Genomic DNA, 18,838 nt, shown 5'->3' on the forward strand with positions numbered 1-18,838 from the left:
TTCACCCTAAACCCGAACCCGACCCGAATATCACACATAAAAAAGCCCGACCCGAATATCAAACTTAAAAAAACCTGACCCGATCCTGATTTTTTTTTAAAAAAAATCCCGACCCGAATACCAAAAGATTGATGAGGGTAGTATAATCAAATTTCACATTCCATCCTCTAAAGGATTTCAATTCCATCATGTTATAGATGTAATTTACTTTCCCTCCCTTGATGGAATTGGATTTCAATTTCCCTTTGAAAACTTGAACCAAACATAAGAAAGTGGTAGAATTGGATTCCAATTCCCCATAATTCTAAGAGATTCTAGCGAACGAAACGCTACTTGATAGTATAAAAATTGATGACTTGAGATAAATAAATATTATCTTTCAAGAGTAAAGAATCAATGTTTCAGTAGAGAAGTAAAAAATAAATTAGGAGATCCAAATTAAATTATAATTAAATACTATTAGTTTCTAAGTTTAAATAATAATTTTATGATTATTAGAAGTTTGAACACAAGATGTGTTCTGGCTCTCTCTCATCGAGACATAATGGGAAAGGAGGCACGCTCAGCGCATGCATCATTGATGAATTTTCAGATAAATAAACAATTGGCCCAAGTTTTGTTTTTTATTTGATTTCCAACAGTGATTAAAGAGGGTAATAATGTTGCCGTCTCAGGCACATATTGTTGTTTCTTTCACTAATCCATTATTAACATGTTTCCAACACTAGATCTGCCTCTATCACCCTAATCATCTTCACTAATTAATAAATGCCAACGGGAAACATCTTCATCCTCAAAAACATTGAACGTTAGGGTTGTTCAAAAGATTAAATTTAAGATTAGTGTCTAAAGGCAAGGTAGCTTGCCACTTCACTCAACGATTACATGCTACAAAGGGATACACCAGTCCTAATGCCCAAATCACCAAGATCTACATGTATTTGCTCTCATGAATGTAAAGAAATAAGTGAACCACCTCACCTGCAATGCAGGATGGGATGACATCCATGCTGGTCTTCAGCATCTCAAAACCGCCCTTGGACGACTTCATCGTTTCACTTCTTGAAGTCGATCCCGAGAACATTCTTAGTCAATCCCCTCCCCTGTTTGGTCACCGTCAATATCAATGAATGGACATTTGAAACCCGACTACCAAGGCATGACAATCCTAATCGAGGGAGGAAATTTTGACATGGATAAGTAAATCTTAATCCCCCTCCTCATACTTGAAGCACATGACAGTGAACAATATGACTTCTCAAACCATTTCGGCCTGCTATATTTGACCATATATTTGTAAAAAGAGTCCTGAAATGACCTCTGCCACCAATGTTCTCCCAAAGTTGAGGGTTGCTCTCGACCTGTTTGTCCGGACTGGATATATCGACAAGACTTATGCTCATGTTATTGCGGATGATACAAAGCTTGCCCTTGAGATGAATAAGGGCAGCAGCCTCCAAGGCTCGAGAACTCCCTAAATGAAGCTTACTATCAATAAATTTATTCCAAGAATCTGTGGCTCCATCATACACCCTAAGCTTGCATCCATCACGGCAATCTAGGGCATAGAGCTGTCCATTTAAAGAGACACTAGGGTTGCGCCAACCAGAAATTAGATTCAGGATCATATGCTTCGCTCATAACCTCACGATGGGATCCCATTCCTTTTACAAACCACTTCCCATCATAAACTATCCCAATGAAAGGTACCATAGCAGTGCTCATATCTTGAACAAAACTCCATCTGTTCTTGTTTCAGTCATAAACTTCGGCAGATCGTAAAGTCCTATGAATTCCCTCACATTCTCCACCAGCCACATAAAGGCAGTTATTTATTACACAGGAACTGAATAAATGACGTTTTCAAAGCATATCTGGTGCTCTGTGCCACTTGTTTCTCAAAGCAATATAGAAAATAACACATCTCATTGAACCCCTTTGTCGGTCCTTTCCTCCAAACAAGTACAGGTGTCAACCACTTAGAACAGCACAACCAAAACCAAGGGCCTCAGAATACTCCCTTGGAACTGGAGGAAGTGGCTGCCACAGCTGATTGATAGGGTCAAACGCATTCCATGATATCTTCCCATCATGATCACGTTTGAAGATATACACCCACTCTTCTGCCATTCCAAGACTTTTCCTAAGAGACTAAAAGAAGTTACCAGGCAGAAGGCGATACCATCTCTTGCAAACTATGCAGAGTTTTCGGTGTTCAGCACAAGGAACTCAAATCAGACATGCAATGGCAAGATCATCAGGAAGACCAGGTAGGAGAGGTGGCTGGACTCGTGTCCTCTCTCTGCGAGAGCTTCTACTCTTGTGTGCATTGGGATTGATATCAGGCTGGATACAAAGCTTTGATCCTGGGACAAATTTTCTTGCCTCAGCTACCGTCTTCAATCCAGAATCCACTTTACAATAGCAATATACAGAATCAACCTGCAAAAACAATGAACATCGAAATATGATAAAGATGTCGAAGAGGGAAAAAAGAAGAAAAAGAAAGCAATTATTCATATCGGATGCATCCTTGATCATTCATTGTGCCTTCCTTACTTCTGATTCGTGGGCTTACAAAGAATGCCAACAAAAGGCAGCAATCTGTATCATTTCCAGACAACAACAAAGAAAAGCATTCAAAATTTCTCGAGACAAATAAGAATTTATCAGTTGAACAACTCCTACCCTGATTATTTGTTTGGTTTCTATGAGAAGCTGTTTAATTTAACGTGACATGTGCCAGATGCCACATTGTGATGAGAATTCTACCTAAAGCTTCAGCTACTGAAGCCATGGTGTGAGTCCGCAAAAACTCTTTCTCTGCAATTTCTTCTACTGCACAGAGATCGAAGGGCATCCATTTTACCAATTTTAAAACCACTTATGCATCATTAGCTTTAATCAATGACCACAATATAAGAGTTCATCTTCACTCCTAGAAACTTTGCATCTCAGGTTTTCCAGAAATAATATAGAAGCCGTAATACTCGAAATTCCTTTCGAACCAATCCCAAATTACCGCCAAAAACAATGGTAGATTGGTTCGAAAGCATTTGATCTCGAACTCAATAGATACAACTACCCAAAAGAAAGAACAACTCAGTGAAATGAGCAAAACTCCCACCATCAACAAACAAAACAACTAAGCTTTCAAAAGAAAAACATTGTAGAGAACACTAAGCCTTGTCAAAGTCTCATTTATTAGGATCCCAATTTCTCAATTAAGTAAATTCTCCATCTGGGTATCTTCAAATTTCCATGAAAACTAAATCAAAGAGAGGAATCTTGAAATAAAGTTTTCAACATATTCATCAACTGTGCATCACTAAGAAACTCATAAATTTCACAAAAAGAGGGGTAAAAGATGACGTTGGAGCTTACCAATGGAGCTTGGACTCGAAACCCTCTGAGAGCATTAGATGAGTGTTGGGAAATAGATTGCTCCATCTTTCAAAACCAAAGATTCAGGGAAAAGAGTCAAAATCTATTACAAAATAACCAGTTTTAAGAAACCCAGATCGAGACCCCAATTCATAGAAAAAAAGTACTCAGAATCTCATTCTCCAATATTCAAATTGAATTTTTTAATCGTAGCATGTACAAAAGAAAACCGACTTTACTTGCTTCTTTGTTTGTTTCCTTTTCTTTATTTTATAAAATGGCAACAAATTTTGCTTTGTTTTTTCTTAAATTTTCTCCCTCAAACTCAAAAGTCTCAACTGAAGAGCAAACACACAGGCGTCATAGGCGGACCTAAAAAATTGCACTCAAACATTAAACATTAAAATTTGGCACTCTGCCCCTTTTACTCTAAACATTATAAATGTATATTACATAAAGAACTCAATTTTATTTTTCCTTTATACAAAAAATATTCTCTCTCTCCAATGTTATTAGAAAACTCAAATCGAATATAAATAAATTATCATTAATCGCATAAAATACATTATTAAAAAATAACTTCGATTTATTTCAAGTTCATATTTCATTCGAATGTCGTATCAGATCGCACTACTTCGACCAAACAATACTTTCCACGCCCATTCTACAAATAAGTGTTCTTGAAAATATTAGAGTAAAAAAAGCGTTAAAAATGAATGAAACAAATATTTTATATAATCGTTCGAAACCAATTCCCAAGAACAAAGAACATATACATACATAAATGATACGGATAAATATATAATATCCATACATGGTAAAAATGTAAGGAAATAAAATCTAACTAACCAAAAATTAAATTATATAAGTAAAATAAATAGATAATAAAGCACAACAATTAAACGAATAAAATTAAAGTATTGAAAATAAAGAGACAAAAATAAACAATTAGAATATTAAAGCAAATAAAATATAAATACTGAAATTAAATAAAGAAAATAAAAAACATAAATTTAAATGTGTACAAAATTAAATAACATAAATAAAATACAATAAAATAAAATAAAATATTAATATAAAATTTATTATGTATCTTATACCGTAAATGATACGAGTAATACCCGCAAAACGAATTGTCACATAGTGATACATGGTTCAAACTGGAGGAGGGAGAGAAGAACTTTTTTTTCTATTAACTTTTTCCACTTGCAGAACTGGGGGTTTGCTTTCTGATTTTTTTAGCTTTTAAAGCCCCCACATGTTACAAAAGGTAATATTACAATTAGTCCCTACATTTATTCCCTCTTTAATTTTTAGATAATGATACAATTGCAAATTTGGTCCTTACACTTTGTTCCCTCATTAATTCCCGGATAAAATTAGGGTATTACAACTATCCTTTTTGCTTGTTTGTTGTGTAAACAATGATGAAACAAAGATAAATAATTGTCTAATTTTTTTCTAGCTACGATGTTTGCTTCGCATATGGAGCTCCAATTCTTTATCTGAAAATAGAGGATTTAAAAATGACATTTTTCCTTCATGTTGAAGATGCCTAGCCGCTTTCAGGTAGATTGTTTGTTGAAGATGACTCTGTTCCTTCTTGAGGAAATCAGGTCAGATCTGGATCAGTTGGGTCCTGATGGGCTGCTAGAGCTGAAGCAGAAACCTAATAGGTTTTCCATGTGAGTTGTACATTGGGCTTTGGGCCTACAAAATATAAATGTTGTATTATTATTATTATTATTATTATTATTTATTATTTTAGATCCGGATAAAAAATGGATGCCTACACATGATTTACACAATTATTTTCATTTAAACTTCATTTTATAGTAAAATCAATAAGGCATTCATGATGTTCCTGTTTCCCAGGTTCAGTTCTCATCGTCTAATAGAAGGGATGTCAATTTGTATGGAAAATAGAAAAGTAACAAAAGAAAATGGAAGTGAAAATAACATGTTTGCCTTATTCCCTCCCTACAGGTTTTCAAATTTTCCATAAAACCACCACAAGTTTGTAGCAAGTGAAACAGCAACAATAATAAACAACAAATTCAAAGGGATGACACTCCAGTGTGCATGTCTGATCTTAAAGAACCCCCCAGATTTCATTTTCCACAAATGATACCATTACAATATAGTACAGTACAGTACAACTGATACTAAAACACGACTCAAACCACTGTCTTATCGCCACCACTAACATCAGCAAGAGGAGGAGGTATATACGAAATGGAATGGCAGACAGGATGTTGCTCCTCTCTCCCACCACATACACTACAACCCATTCCATCAGCTAACAAGATCACCAGTAAATGACAGCAACTGAGGAGTATGAAGTGATCCCTATTTTTGGTTAGAATTTCTTCACCAATGCCCTACTAAACACAATACACTCAACTTCTACTCCTTTTTGACTCTTTCAAACACCGACATGCCGCCAGTCATAAAAACCCTCCTAATGTATAAAACGACGATTACTAAGATTAAGAGCAAAAGATAAGTAAACCCAAGAAAAAAAAAGTCCCTATGATTGAATGGGAAGCTCTGCAACTATTAGACGCTGAGAGAACTAACAAAGAAATGAGAGTTTATCAATCCCATGCACTGGCAACGTTAGCACTGTAGCCACCACCATACCCACCTGCATTATTGCCTCCACCATAGTAATCTGATCCGCCCCTGTTGAAAGATGAATCCCTCCTAAAGTCACGCCCACCAAACCGGCCTCCTCCTCCATGGCGACGATTCCTCCCTCCAAATGAGCGAGCTGCATATCGAGTGAGCCAAGCAGGCACCTCTTGATTCGCTTCTTGCATTAGATCAGCTAATGACTTTGCCAAAGAAGCATTGTTATCATTGAAGAATGCTGTGGCCAAACCAGTTTTGCCTGCACGCCCTGTTCTTCCAATTCGATGAACATAGTCATCAATGTCATTTGGAAGGTCAAAGTTCACCACATGTGCAACATGAGGAATATCAAGACCACGAGCTGCCACATCAGTAGCTACTAGGATCGGGGTAGCACCACTTTTAAATGACCGTAATGCTTGTTCTCTTTCCTGCAATTTACATGATTAACAGGTAACTTAACAAGAGGTAAAGAACTTACAAGAGTAGAAAGAACATATAAAAAAGAACTGCTCAAAATATGTATGAGACATAGAAGATAAATGTCAAACCTAAACTACGGAAACATTGTGATTAATGCAAACCGAGACCATTTCAAAGCAAAACCAAGACAAGGAATAGCTAAGAAGGATAACAAACGTGATCTCAACTTTTTATTTTCTGATTAATGTTCAAAGATCCTGACCAACAAATAAGATAATAATAACGTGGAGTATAAACACATTTATTTTTTAGAAATCTTCATGTAGAAATCCAACAGCAACCATATGCAGACTTGCAACTACACATTGCATTTAATGCATTACTCGATAACTAATATGTTAGTTAATTCTTGGCATCCAATAACAGATATTTGAGAATCAACATCCATTAACAGAGATATATATGTAAGACAGTAGGGGTGAGCGTTTGATCGAGTAGAGTAAAAAAAATTCGATTTATTCGAGTTGACGAAACCTATTTTATAACTCGAACTTGACTTGAAATTTTTTCGAGTAGAGTTTTCGAGTTTATGTTTAAATTTAATTGTAAATATGTATAATATTATGATATTATCTGATTCCAATTTAAATGGATTTTTATGACCATATACAATACATATATATTTCTTCATATTTTTATCATATGTGATATACATATATCATACAGAGGCGAGAGACTCGACTCAAACTTGAAAATAAATCCATTAATTACTAAGAATTTCGAGTTATTTGAGTTACTATTTGAGTTGTATTTTATAACTCGATTTGACCTTGAAATATTTTCAAGTTGAGTTTTCTCAAGTCAAGTCTAGTCGAAAAATCAGTTTTCCGAATCGAGTCGATTTTTACTCACCCCTATATATATGTCGCCAGGAAAAATGTTCCACTAAAGTTCCAAACATATCTATTATCAAATCAAGTATAGGGTAGGTAATAAATTATACAAAAAAATAGAGTAGTGACCACTACCAAACTGATGGATAATTAAGGACAGTGAGCATAATGAAAATGTGAAAATTAGAAAACAATAAAATGTTGCTTTCATTGTCTTCACTAAAAATGTTTTGTAAAACTGAAAAAGTTGAAAACATGGATTTTTCTAGCTTAATGGATTGACCCAGGTTTAAATCCATGTAAACAAAAAACCCTTTTCTTCAACAATTTTTATATATTAAATCCCCTACCTTGGTTCAAATCCATGTGAATGTAAGAATTTTCTTTATGATGTTTCCATTATAAGAAGATAGGTAAATAAATGTGTTTTCGTATTTTCATTACTGAAAACAACTTTTATTTCTATTTACCAAACTTGTTTTTCAGTTTAGAGAAAATAGAAAATGTTTTCGGAAACCAAACATAGCCTAAAGTTCTGTTGGAAAACAAAGAAGCCACAATAAAACATTTGGGAGTTTAAATACACTTTTTTTCTATGAAACTAACAATTCAATTTAAAACAAATACCATGCATAAAAAGTACAAATGAAAATGAAAACAAGTATATTTTACCTGCTGGCTTCTATCACCATGAATGGTAGTTGCAGGAAAACCATTCATGCAGAGCCAATGTTCCAGTGAATCGGCTCCCTTTTTTGTCTCGACAAAAACTAATGTAAGAGCTTGCTGCAAGAACAAAATAAAAGGTTATCTAATAAGAAAGCTTCAGTCAAATTCACAACCAAAAATAGACATGATTTACGAAGAGTGCTAATCTGGTTCATACAGGAATTTTAATTAAAGCATTAGGACAAAGTACCACAAGCACAAAACAATTAGTACCTTGCCCTGGGCACCATTTGCTCTCTGAGCATGAAGAAGGTCCATAAGGTGACTTCTTTTGTCCGACTCTTGAACAAATTCTACTCTTTGTACAATCAAATCCGTACTTGATCCAACTCGCCCCACAGCCAAGAAAATATAATTGGCAAGAAAATCAGACGCCAGTCTCTGCATGCAAAAATAATGAAAGGGTAAACAATTACCAAAATCCTACATACATGCGCTCCAAATAGTATTCAAAGTACCAATTTGGTTGCAGTTTAAGTGGCAAGAATGCAATGGAGTTTCACTAAAAAGTCCTTTTCGCTGTAATGCTCCCACTTTAACATATAAAAAACTAAAATTCCAACAATAATGCAAATTTAACAAAAAACAATATTAAATTATCAGTACTACAGTAATATGCATGCCATGTATGAATCTGATAAAGAACTTCATACTATAAAGAGATAATGCATGAGCAATGCATTGAAAACTGACAAGAAACTAATCAATTATGTAAATTCTCAAGCAGGATTCATTACAAAGATGGGATCAACCTGTATCTCTCTTGGAAAGGTGGCACTGAAGAGCATTGTTTGTCTAACACCAGGTGGAGGCATGTCCATTTGTTCCACAATCTTTCTTATTTGAGGCTCAAAACCCATGTCCAGCATTCTGTCTGCCTCATCAAGGGCCAAGTACCTGATCATCTCTAGAGAAACTCTAGCCCTCTCTAGCAAATCTACCAATCTTCCAGGTGTTGCCACAAGAATATCAACACCTCTTTCGAGTTCCCTCAGCTGTTCAAATAGAATACCATCAACTTACTCTAAAATAAAATTCAAACATACAATTTAAGATAAAAATGATGACATAGACTCGGCAGCAAAATGATACCGGGATGTCAAAATGATACTAGAAGGTCAAATATTTGAAGACAAAAAGTGCATCAGACCCTTTCAGGGGAAGTGCATCTGATAAGTGACCGGGTGTGATTTTCTTAAAGGCAGTAGGCATAAAATATCTGCCTAATTGAAGTTCTTTTTAAATTCTATTAACCTTTTTCATTAGACCTAACTTCACTGGTAAGGAAGGAAATAATATCGAACTCTACTTCTTGAAATTTAAGCACCCAAAAAAAGAGAAAGTTATACATATCGGTTAACCAGAACAAACATGTTTTGTAGATAAACTATGCTACTATAGTTTTTGTTATCATAATTACATATCTTAAGCTAATCATACACACACACAAAAACACTTTTTTTTTTTGCACCTTGCACCCAAGGCATTTTAAGGATTCTAGCAATTAGAGTGCACCTTGCGGCCTTGACAACACTTTGGTGAGCATATAAACTTAAAATATGCCAAAGAAGGTTACTACTTGCCCCAAGAGCAGATAGTTTCACCTTAATCCGCAAAATTAGAGTGGAACTCTTTTTTATATATAGGGATAATGCATCAAAATTGTGGCAACACTATATTAGAAATTCAGATTAACATAAATGATAGGTAAACTGAAAAGAAAGGGAAATAGAGATAGAGGTTACCTGTTGGTTAATAGGAGCACCCCCATAAGCAACAACAACCTTAACACCTGTTTGATAAGAGAACTTTCTGGCTTCCTCGTGTATCTGCAATAACAATCACTGAATATAAATTCCACGTTTTTAATAGAAGCACATCACTTGAATTGTCAAAATAAGACACCCACTTGCATTGACAGCTCCCTAGTAGGAGAGAGAATAAGAGCTAATGGGAAAACTGTGCGTGCTCCACGTAATGATTTTTGTGGAACTGGGCCTCTCATAATTCCACTGATAATTGGAAAACAGAAGGCAGCTGTCTTTCCAGAGCCAGTCTGAGCACATGCCATCAAATCCCGTCCTGCGAGTGAAATGGGGATGGCATACCGCTGAACAGGTGTCGGCTTCACATACTTGCACCTTCGGATGTTTAGATTCAGAGCTTCACCCAAGTCAATCTCTGCAAAAGTATTAACGGCTGGTGGAATGTTGTCACCACTTGTCTCCACAGGAATGTCTTCATAGGCATCAAAGTTGATTGCAGTGTTCTCTTGTTCACTAAACGCTTGCTCTGTATCATCATCATCATTTCCAAATGGATTAACTTCCCTATCCCTCCCACGATCCCAACCACCACTTCTGCCACCCCACCCACCAGGTCGACCACCACCATACACCGATCGGTTGTTATAATCATTCCTAGGAGCAGCCCAACGAGATCCCCCTTGTCCAGGTCGGTCATTACTTGAAGCAGGGCCAGTGGAAGTAGGAGTGGGTGGGTCTGCAGAGGGCGGGCGATTACGGAGATGTGGAGGCACATAAACAGGTTGATCACCACCGGAACCAGCAGCTTTGTTGCTATCAGATGAAGAACCAACACCTACATTATCAGCTGCAGAATTTGCAGCCAAATCTGCCCATGATGTTCGTGTAGTCATTACAATTCACAAGCACCCGAGATTCCAATTTTTCAACAAAACCCTTTTTAGTCAAAATCCACCAAGTTAACTTTCCCAAAATGAAAATTGTCAAGCCTGAAAAAAAAATCATAAAACCCATCAAAACAAATGAAGCAATCGTATATTACTTCAACAGTCACCCAAATGCAGCACGTCAATGTAAACAATCAGCTCAATGAAATAAAAAACGAAACCCGAAACTTAATATACAAAACAGAAACAACGATTTATCCGATTGATTGAAAAAAAATGCCTCTCTGTTACATAATCAACAAAAAAACCCAAATGCAAATTTATCAAGAGTTTTTAAAAAAATATGTAAAAAGGAAACCTGAGAATTTGAGTAATTATTACATATACATAGAGAGTAACGAGGAAGGGTTAGATGGAAACCTGAGAATGAGAAAACTCTGAAGTCTGTTGTTGAAAATACTCAAGATCCGAACAGAATAATAGAGAAAAAATGAAACCCTAATATTTATGCAGACATAACCCGAGAAGAAGAAATATAAAATGGAATTTTTATTTTTTGAAAACCTTTCTTTCTCTCTCTAATTTCTGTATATTTTAATTATTTTTCATATTTTATTTTTTCCTTTACATATTAGAAAAGTTTCTTCTCGCTTCGTTTCTGCATTAGCCGAATTTTGAATTTTCTTCTTTTTTCAGAATTTATTTTTAATTATATTTAATTTAAAATAGAATTGAATTTGTGAAGAAAAAAGTTGAACTAAATTAATAAATTTGCAAAATCATTAAAATTCGTCCTTAAAATTAATAAATTAGATATGTCCGTACAAAATATGCGGCTAAGAGGCAATGAGCGGTCTCAAGACGCACCCATATTTGGTAAGTTACACCACTGATTTTACAGTGCTATTGAAATTACGTTTATCCCCCCCAATTACGAATTTGAGAGATTTTAATTTCTGAAGTTTAAACCAAAATATTTTGTTTTTTCAAATTAATAAATAAAAATTATGGTTATAGACAAATTAAGAAACAGCCTACCTTAAATATCACTACTTAATGCACAAGTTGTTACGATTACTGGTAGTCAATCACATCATTTCCTTTTCTACAAAAGTTGGAACCAAGCAAAATGTATTAGAAAAATTATAAATAAAAAAAGTCTAAAATATTTTAAATTATGGAGAAATGTTTTTCATTATATTTTGGGTAAACTACAAAAATATCACTAATGATTAATTAAGTTCTCGTTTTATTCATTGTAATTTTATAAGTAACAAATTGATCACTAACATTATCGATTTGTAACAAATCGATTAATCGTGATTAATAATCATTATTGGGATAATATAATACTGATGTAATATGTTAAACCGATGAGATGACATCATTTTATTAATGTTTGACTCTCAAAACTTTTGACCAACATTATTACCTATTAGAAGACGACAATAATATTTTATTACTGTACTTCCATTAATTTAATTAGGTTGAAAACATGTTTTTAATAGCTTGAAATTTTTGGATTAGGGATGGCAAACGGTCGGGTCGGGTGCGGATACCCCTTCCCCCATCCCCACTACCCACCTAATGAGCAAAAAAAAATGCAGCCTTTTAATCATAAACGATAAGACAACTATATCATTACAAAGATTTCTCTTCAATGCATTTATTTATCATAAATAAATGCGAAAGATGTGGGTAGAACATTCATTTACTCCTCTATTTATATGTTAACAGTAAGAAAAACAGTAAATTTGGTGTTTCATTTCAAGATATAGTTTAGGAGGTGCCTAAAACAAGATTCTAGATAGAGATTAGAAGCAAAAAAATAAAGATATTACTATACCAAACTAAAGAAGCTTACTTGACACATCAAAAAAAAAAAAGGAAAAAGAAAAGAAAAGATGCTTATTGACTCTATATAAAATTTTATGTCATTATTCTAATGACAACTCTACAGTTAGTAAAAGATAAAAAAAATATAAATTTAATTTCGGGGACAAGAATAGGGGAAAGTAATATAGTATAAGGAAGACATTGAATCTCTTAACACTTAATTATATTCAGTGGTGTTAAAAATGGAGGTTTGAGAAGTAACGATCTGACTCTGTTGGCCTAAACGTGGGTGCTCAGTGACAAGATACTGATTTGCAGAACATTAAGAAATTAAGTTTAAAACAAACATTGAGATAAATCTAAAAAATAATTAAAAATCAGTACGAGCAAATAAAAATTAAACTCTTAAAACGAAATGCAGATGAGCTTAAAATGAAATGACTACGGAAATGATTCTTACAAAAATTAAATTTCAAGTAAAAAGGGAAGAAACGTACCTGAATAAGCTGGATAGTGGAGACCAGATGTTTGAAAGATCGGCGCAGTATCGAGAGGTTTGAAAGAAAAAAAATTATGCATAAACTTTTTCCTAATATTTGGTTAAATTACAAGTTATATCTTATACAATATTAGGATTTATAAATTAGTCTCTAAAATTACACCTAAATTCATAATGGTCCAAAATTTAATAGATATTTAGTTAGACGGGCAGATGTGGGGCAGGTGGATGTGGGCAGGCGGATGCGGGGCGGGTAAGGTCTCAAACCCATTACCTGCCCACTACTCGCGACGGGTACCACTTTCTAAATCTACACCCGCCCACTACCCACTAAAATTATACCCATCTCCGCCCCAATTGGAGCGAATGCGGTGCGGAATCCACAAAATTATACCCGCTTGCCATCCCTACTTTGGACCCACAAATTCTCAAAGCCTTTCCTTACCCTCATCCCTAAATCAAATATAGCAGACACGATAACGGAATTTTACCCTATTAGCCTCCTGAATACTTCGTATAAAATCTTCTCTAAGGTTCTGGTTCAGCGGTTAAGCCCATTAATCGTTTAGCGATGAGTGGGTCCTTATCAAAACAATTTCTTAGCAGGAAGAAGCGTGACGAACAATATTTTAATTGTGCAAGAAGCGGTGCATACAATGATGAATCTTCAAGGAAGAAAAGTGCACCATATCATGAAAATTAACCTTTAAAAGGCCTATGACAACGTAAGCTGATGTTTCCTTCAAGACATTCTTCGAGCATTCAACTTCCCCGAGAAATTAATGGAAATATTAATGGCATGTGTTAAATTAGTACGATTGAGCCACTCTAGGATTGTGAAATGATTGAAAGTTTTGCTCCAAAAAGATCCCCGACAGGAAGACACTCTATCATCACATCTTTTTATATTAGTCCTGGAAAGAGTATCTCACATGATACTCGAAAAAGAGGAAAACAGAGTGGAAGGCCCCAAAAATTTCTAGAATGGGTCCTAAGATCAGCCACATATTCTTCGCGGACGACTTACTTCTCTTTGTAGAAGCCAAAACGGACCAACTAATCTGCATTCAGGAATGCCTAAAGGAATTCAGTCAAGCTTGGGGTTTGAAGGTAAACTTGCATAAGTCCAAATTGTTTGTTTCTCTGAACATTAATTTAGAAAATTCAAATATATTAAGCGATGTTTGTGGCATTCCCCTCACGGACGATTTGAGAACTTATTTGGGAGTCCTGATAATCCATAAGAGAGCAAATACAGGTACGTACGCGTCTCGACAAGGTGATGCGAAAACTGGCCGATTAGAAAGGAAGGGTTCTCTCAACGGTGAGAAGAAGAGTTTAGTACAATCTGTCACAGCGGCAATAACAGTGCATACAATGCAGACCGCGACTCAACCAACGACGATGTGCAACAAGATTAATAGTGTGAATCGAAATTTCCTATGGGCAGGAGGCACCGACTATGCCCATAATCATCTGGTTAGTTGGGACAAAATTTGTAACTCAAAGTATCAAGGAGGGTTATGTACGAAAAATAAGATCAACGAATTTAGCATTGATGGCAAAAATGATTGGAGGATTTATAACCGACAAGAAACTCTTTGGTGCAAGGAGTTTAGAGAAAAGTACTTGAAACAAACTAACTTTTTGAAAACTAGAAAGCAAGGCAGCAGTACTGAAGACTCGCAAAGTGATACAGAAAGGTTGTAAATGGCAAATTTGGTTAGGTCAACAACCAAGATTCTGGCAGGATTGGTGTGTGGGTGACGTACTGAAAACGAAGACATGCCTGATTATGGAAACAAGCTCTAGGAATGAGGCTGTATCATACTATATAACGTTAGACAAAGCTTGGAACTTACAGGAAATACAAAACGTGATCTCAAAGGACACGAAGAAACAAATTTAAGGAGTCCTTATTTCAACAGTTAACAACAACCATAACCATGATAAGGTGTTATGGGATTTTTCAAATGATGAAAAGTTCACGGTCGCTTCAGCCTTTAGAACCATTAGGAGCATGAAGATGAATGAGCAAATCACGAAGAGTATGAACTAGTTATGGAAAACCAAAGTCACTGAGAGAATTAGGTTTTTTATATGGCGGTGCATGCTCAACAAATGAAATCCGATTAAAAAAGAATACGGTGCAAGATGCCAACTGCATTGATTGCAGGGACAACCAAATCGATTAATCACATATTCCGAGAGTGCAGCTCAGCAAGACAAGTTTGAATAGAACTAGAAGCTCATCACCATGAAGCACAGTTTGAAACAAAGGACTTCAAGGAGTGGTTAAAGAAGAATAATTGATCATGCATAGATATGAGAGATGGGTTAGAGTGGGGGATATTATTCTTGACCACTATTTTGGGACTTTGGAAGAGTATAAACGAAAGGGTATTCTCCAACGAGAAAAGAAATTCGGGTGAAGTGGTGTAATACGGTCGTGGGTTGGCTAGAGAAATGGTAATGACACTGGCAACAAGCTATAAAAGGGTGACTAAGGAACCACAATGGGTACAATGGATAAAATCACCATAAGGGAGTTGGATTCTCATTACATACAGGGCTTGTAAAATAAATACGGAGTTAGTTGCAGCAGGGGGCTTAATTTGCGATGAAAACGGGGACTGAGTGAGTGGATTCACCATCAAGTGGGGAGAACGAGCAGTGCCTTGGCAGAGCTCTGAGGAGCTCGGCAGGAACTGATTTTGACGAAATCTTGGGCGCGACAAATATCATTGTCGAGATGGATGCAAAATGGTTGGTTAACGACGAGTTAATGGAGGACCACCCAAGCAACGTTCTAGTGAAAGACTGCAAGGAACTTCAAAGAGAATGGTGGGTTAGCGAGATTAGACACATTGGTGGGAAGGTAACAGATGCACGGACCGTTTAGCTAATATGGCGTTTGAAGGAATGAATGATCTCACTATCCTATCGGACCCTCCAAACGAGGTACTACCCTTACTTCGGACAAATGTTAGAAGAGATGGCGTCCTGAGGATGAAGGCGTTTGATACTACTACCTTTGTACCAAAAAAATCAATAAATTCAATCATAACATTTTTAAAATTCATATTGTTTATATATATATATATTCAAGGGTTTAAATGTAATTTTTTGAATATTATGGAGGGATTATGAGGTAGTATCTGTTCAGAATTTTTTTAATAATTGATAACACACATATACTCTGAAGAAGCAGTTGTTGAAAATTCAACAACACATGGGCTGCTTGAAAAAAAAAATTGGGGGCTGAATTTTGTTGAATTTTTGGCATGGGAAAATTATTTTTAGTCATTGGACTTTAGGGTATTTATAAAGATTAGTCCTTAAGCTTCAACTATAAATACCCTTACCCATTTAGCTTCAAAATCATTCTAAAATCATGTATTTCTCTCAATACTAAAGAGTTTAGAGAGTTCTCTTATGAGTTGTGAGTGTTTTTATAAACACCTGTAAACTTTCTCTTTAGTAAAAGATTTGCAGCAGTTCGGAGACGTAGGCGTAATTGGCTGAACTCCGTTATCAATTTCGGATATTATTTTTCCGCTTTTATTTCGCATTCTCACTAATATGGTTATAGGGAAATTACTCGTACTCAGTTTTATTTCCCAACAACTGGTAATCAGAGCTTTTGGTTGTAATTTTTGTGAATTTTTTACAAGATTACTATTCATTACTATTCACGTGAATAGTGACTTTTGTGAATAGTAAAAATTTTGTCGGCGATATGAGTTTGTCGACATAGGTGTTATAATACACGGCGGTTTGCAAAAATTGTCAGAAACGATCCAAAGAAGCCAGATTCGGGTGGGAGCGATGGCTACAGACGAAGGGAAGGTGAAAATTGAGAAGTTCGATGGTGCAAACTTTGGCTTTTGGAAGATGCAGATTGAGGATTTTATGTACCAGAAAAATCTATATCAACCTCTCTCAGGAAAGGATCCAGAGGGCATGAAGAATGAATACTGGGCTCTTCTCGACAGACAAGCCCTCGGAGTTACCCGACTGGCATTATCCCGCAATGTTGCTTTCAACATAGCAAAGGAAAAGACCACAGTGGGTCTTATGGCGGCTCTCTCTAGTATGTATGAGAAGCCATCAGCCTCAAACAAAGTTCACTTGATGAGGCGATTATTCAATTTGCGGATGGCAGAAGGGGCATTAGTGGCTCAACACCTAAATGAACTCAACACTATCACAACCCAGTTGAGTTCCGTGGAAATTGAATTCGATGATGAAGTTCGAGCTTTAATTCTCTTATCATCTCTACCATACAGTTGGAATGCTACTGTTACATCAGTTAGCAGCTCGTCGGGAAACAGTAAATTGAAATTTGACGATGTTCAGGATCTGGTATTAAGCGAAGAAATTCAACGAAGAGAATCGGGTGAAGCATCAACCTCCTCAGTCTTGCACACGGAGTCTAGAGGGAGAACTTAAGAAAGAAATTCAAATCGTGGCAGATCGAAATCCAGAAGTGAAAAATTAAGAATGGGAAAGAAATATTTTACCTGTTATAATTGTGGCAAGAAGGGTCACTTTAAAAGATATTGTCGAGCACTGAAGAAAAATACCGGCGCACAGGAATCTGCCAACATGACAGAAGAGACAGGTGATGCCATGATTCTAAGCGTCAACAGTCCGATTGAATCATGAATATTGGATTCAGGGCATCTTTCCACTCCACCCCATGCCAAGAAATCACGGAGAACTATGTCAGTGGTGATTTTGGGAAGGTTCATCTAGCTGATGATGAAACCTTGAAGATCGCCAGAAAAGGAGACACCCGATTAAAGTTGCCAAACCAGACCACCTGGAAGCTGACAGGAGTGAGACATATTCCTGGCCTCAAAAGAAATTTGATTTCTGTAGGACACTTGATGGAGAAGGATATAGTACAACCTTTTCAGGTTGTGAATGGAAGATTACCAAAGGAGCACTCGTCATTGCTCGTGGTAAGAAGACTGATACTCTCTATGTAACCTCAAATTTAGAGAATATCATTGCAGTAGTAGATGCTGATGGAAAATCAAACCTATGGCACCAAAGGCTTGGCCATAGGCGAGAAATGGATGAAGACATTTTTGTCAAAAGGGAAGCTGCCGGATCTAAAGAATGTATGTCAAACTATGTGAGGATTGCATCTTTGGCAAACAAAAGAAAGTCAGTTTTGCAAAGATTGGCAAGACACCCAAGGCAGAAAAGTTAGAGTTGGTTCATACTGATGTATGGGGACCATCTCCAGTTCCATCTCTTGCAGGCTCACTATATTATGTCACCTTCATCGATGATTCTACAAGGAATGTGTGGGTTTATTTTCTGAAGAAAAAATTCTAAGTCTTTGATACCTTCAGAAAATGGAAGGCCATGGTGGAAAATGACTGGTTTGAAAGTCAAGCCGTTGAGGTCTATAATGGAGAGAGTACAGAAACAATATGTAACACCCGTAACCCGTATATTATACCTATACATATTACATATATTATTTGAATTCTCGAAAACCATTACCTTTTCAAAAGCGATTTAAAATTTATTTTCTAAATAGTAAATGATATTATAAAATTATATATCATAAAAATTTTTTCGTTGTAACCAATTTAATTCAAAATATTTTATTTATGAATAGTGAATAGTACCCGAACAGTGAACAGTGAGGGAATCGATTCCCTATAGCAGGGGATCGTACCCCAATGTATTCTGGAAAAATTTTCATAATTCGTGGTTATTGTTCATGCTACAGTAACTACACTACAAATTCCAAAAATTTACATATAA

The 18,838-nt window shown here is 35.9% G+C and overlaps 2 protein-coding genes and 1 pseudogene across 2 annotated transcripts; 1 reads left to right on the forward strand and 2 right to left on the reverse strand.

Moving 5' to 3' along the window:
* Positions 1 to 792: 792 nt before the first annotated feature.
* LOC120204309 lies at positions 793 to 3,073 on the reverse strand (annotated as a pseudogene).
* A 2,401-nt stretch (positions 3,074 to 5,474) lies between these two features.
* Positions 5,475 to 11,303, reverse strand: LOC120204308 (DEAD-box ATP-dependent RNA helicase 37-like). The gene is made up of 7 exons (XM_039204413.1): positions 11,137 to 11,303; positions 9,973 to 10,818; positions 9,809 to 9,892; positions 8,816 to 9,058; positions 8,277 to 8,444; positions 8,007 to 8,120; positions 5,475 to 6,449 (listed from the first exon to the last, which is right to left on the reverse strand). The coding sequence occupies exons 2-7, from the start codon at positions 10,720 to 10,722 to the stop codon at positions 5,982 to 5,984; spliced, it is 1,827 nt and encodes a 608-aa protein (XP_039060344.1). The 5' UTR covers positions 10,723 to 10,818; positions 11,137 to 11,303; the 3' UTR covers positions 5,475 to 5,981.
* A 2,732-nt stretch (positions 11,304 to 14,035) lies between these two features.
* On the forward strand, positions 14,036 to 15,953 carry LOC120204312. Its single transcript, XM_039204417.1, has 2 exons — positions 14,036 to 14,754; positions 15,710 to 15,953. The coding sequence occupies exons 1-2, from the start codon at positions 14,036 to 14,038 to the stop codon at positions 15,951 to 15,953; spliced, it is 963 nt and encodes a 320-aa protein (XP_039060348.1).
* The last annotated feature ends 2,885 nt before the right edge of the window (positions 15,954 to 18,838 follow it).

Source organism: Hibiscus syriacus, unplaced genomic scaffold, assembly GCF_006381635.1.
Source record: "Hibiscus syriacus cultivar Baekdansim isolate YM2019G1 unplaced genomic scaffold, ASM638163v2 tig00010749_pilon, whole genome shotgun sequence".
NCBI classification, from domain to species: Eukaryota; Viridiplantae; Streptophyta; class Magnoliopsida; order Malvales; family Malvaceae; genus Hibiscus; species Hibiscus syriacus.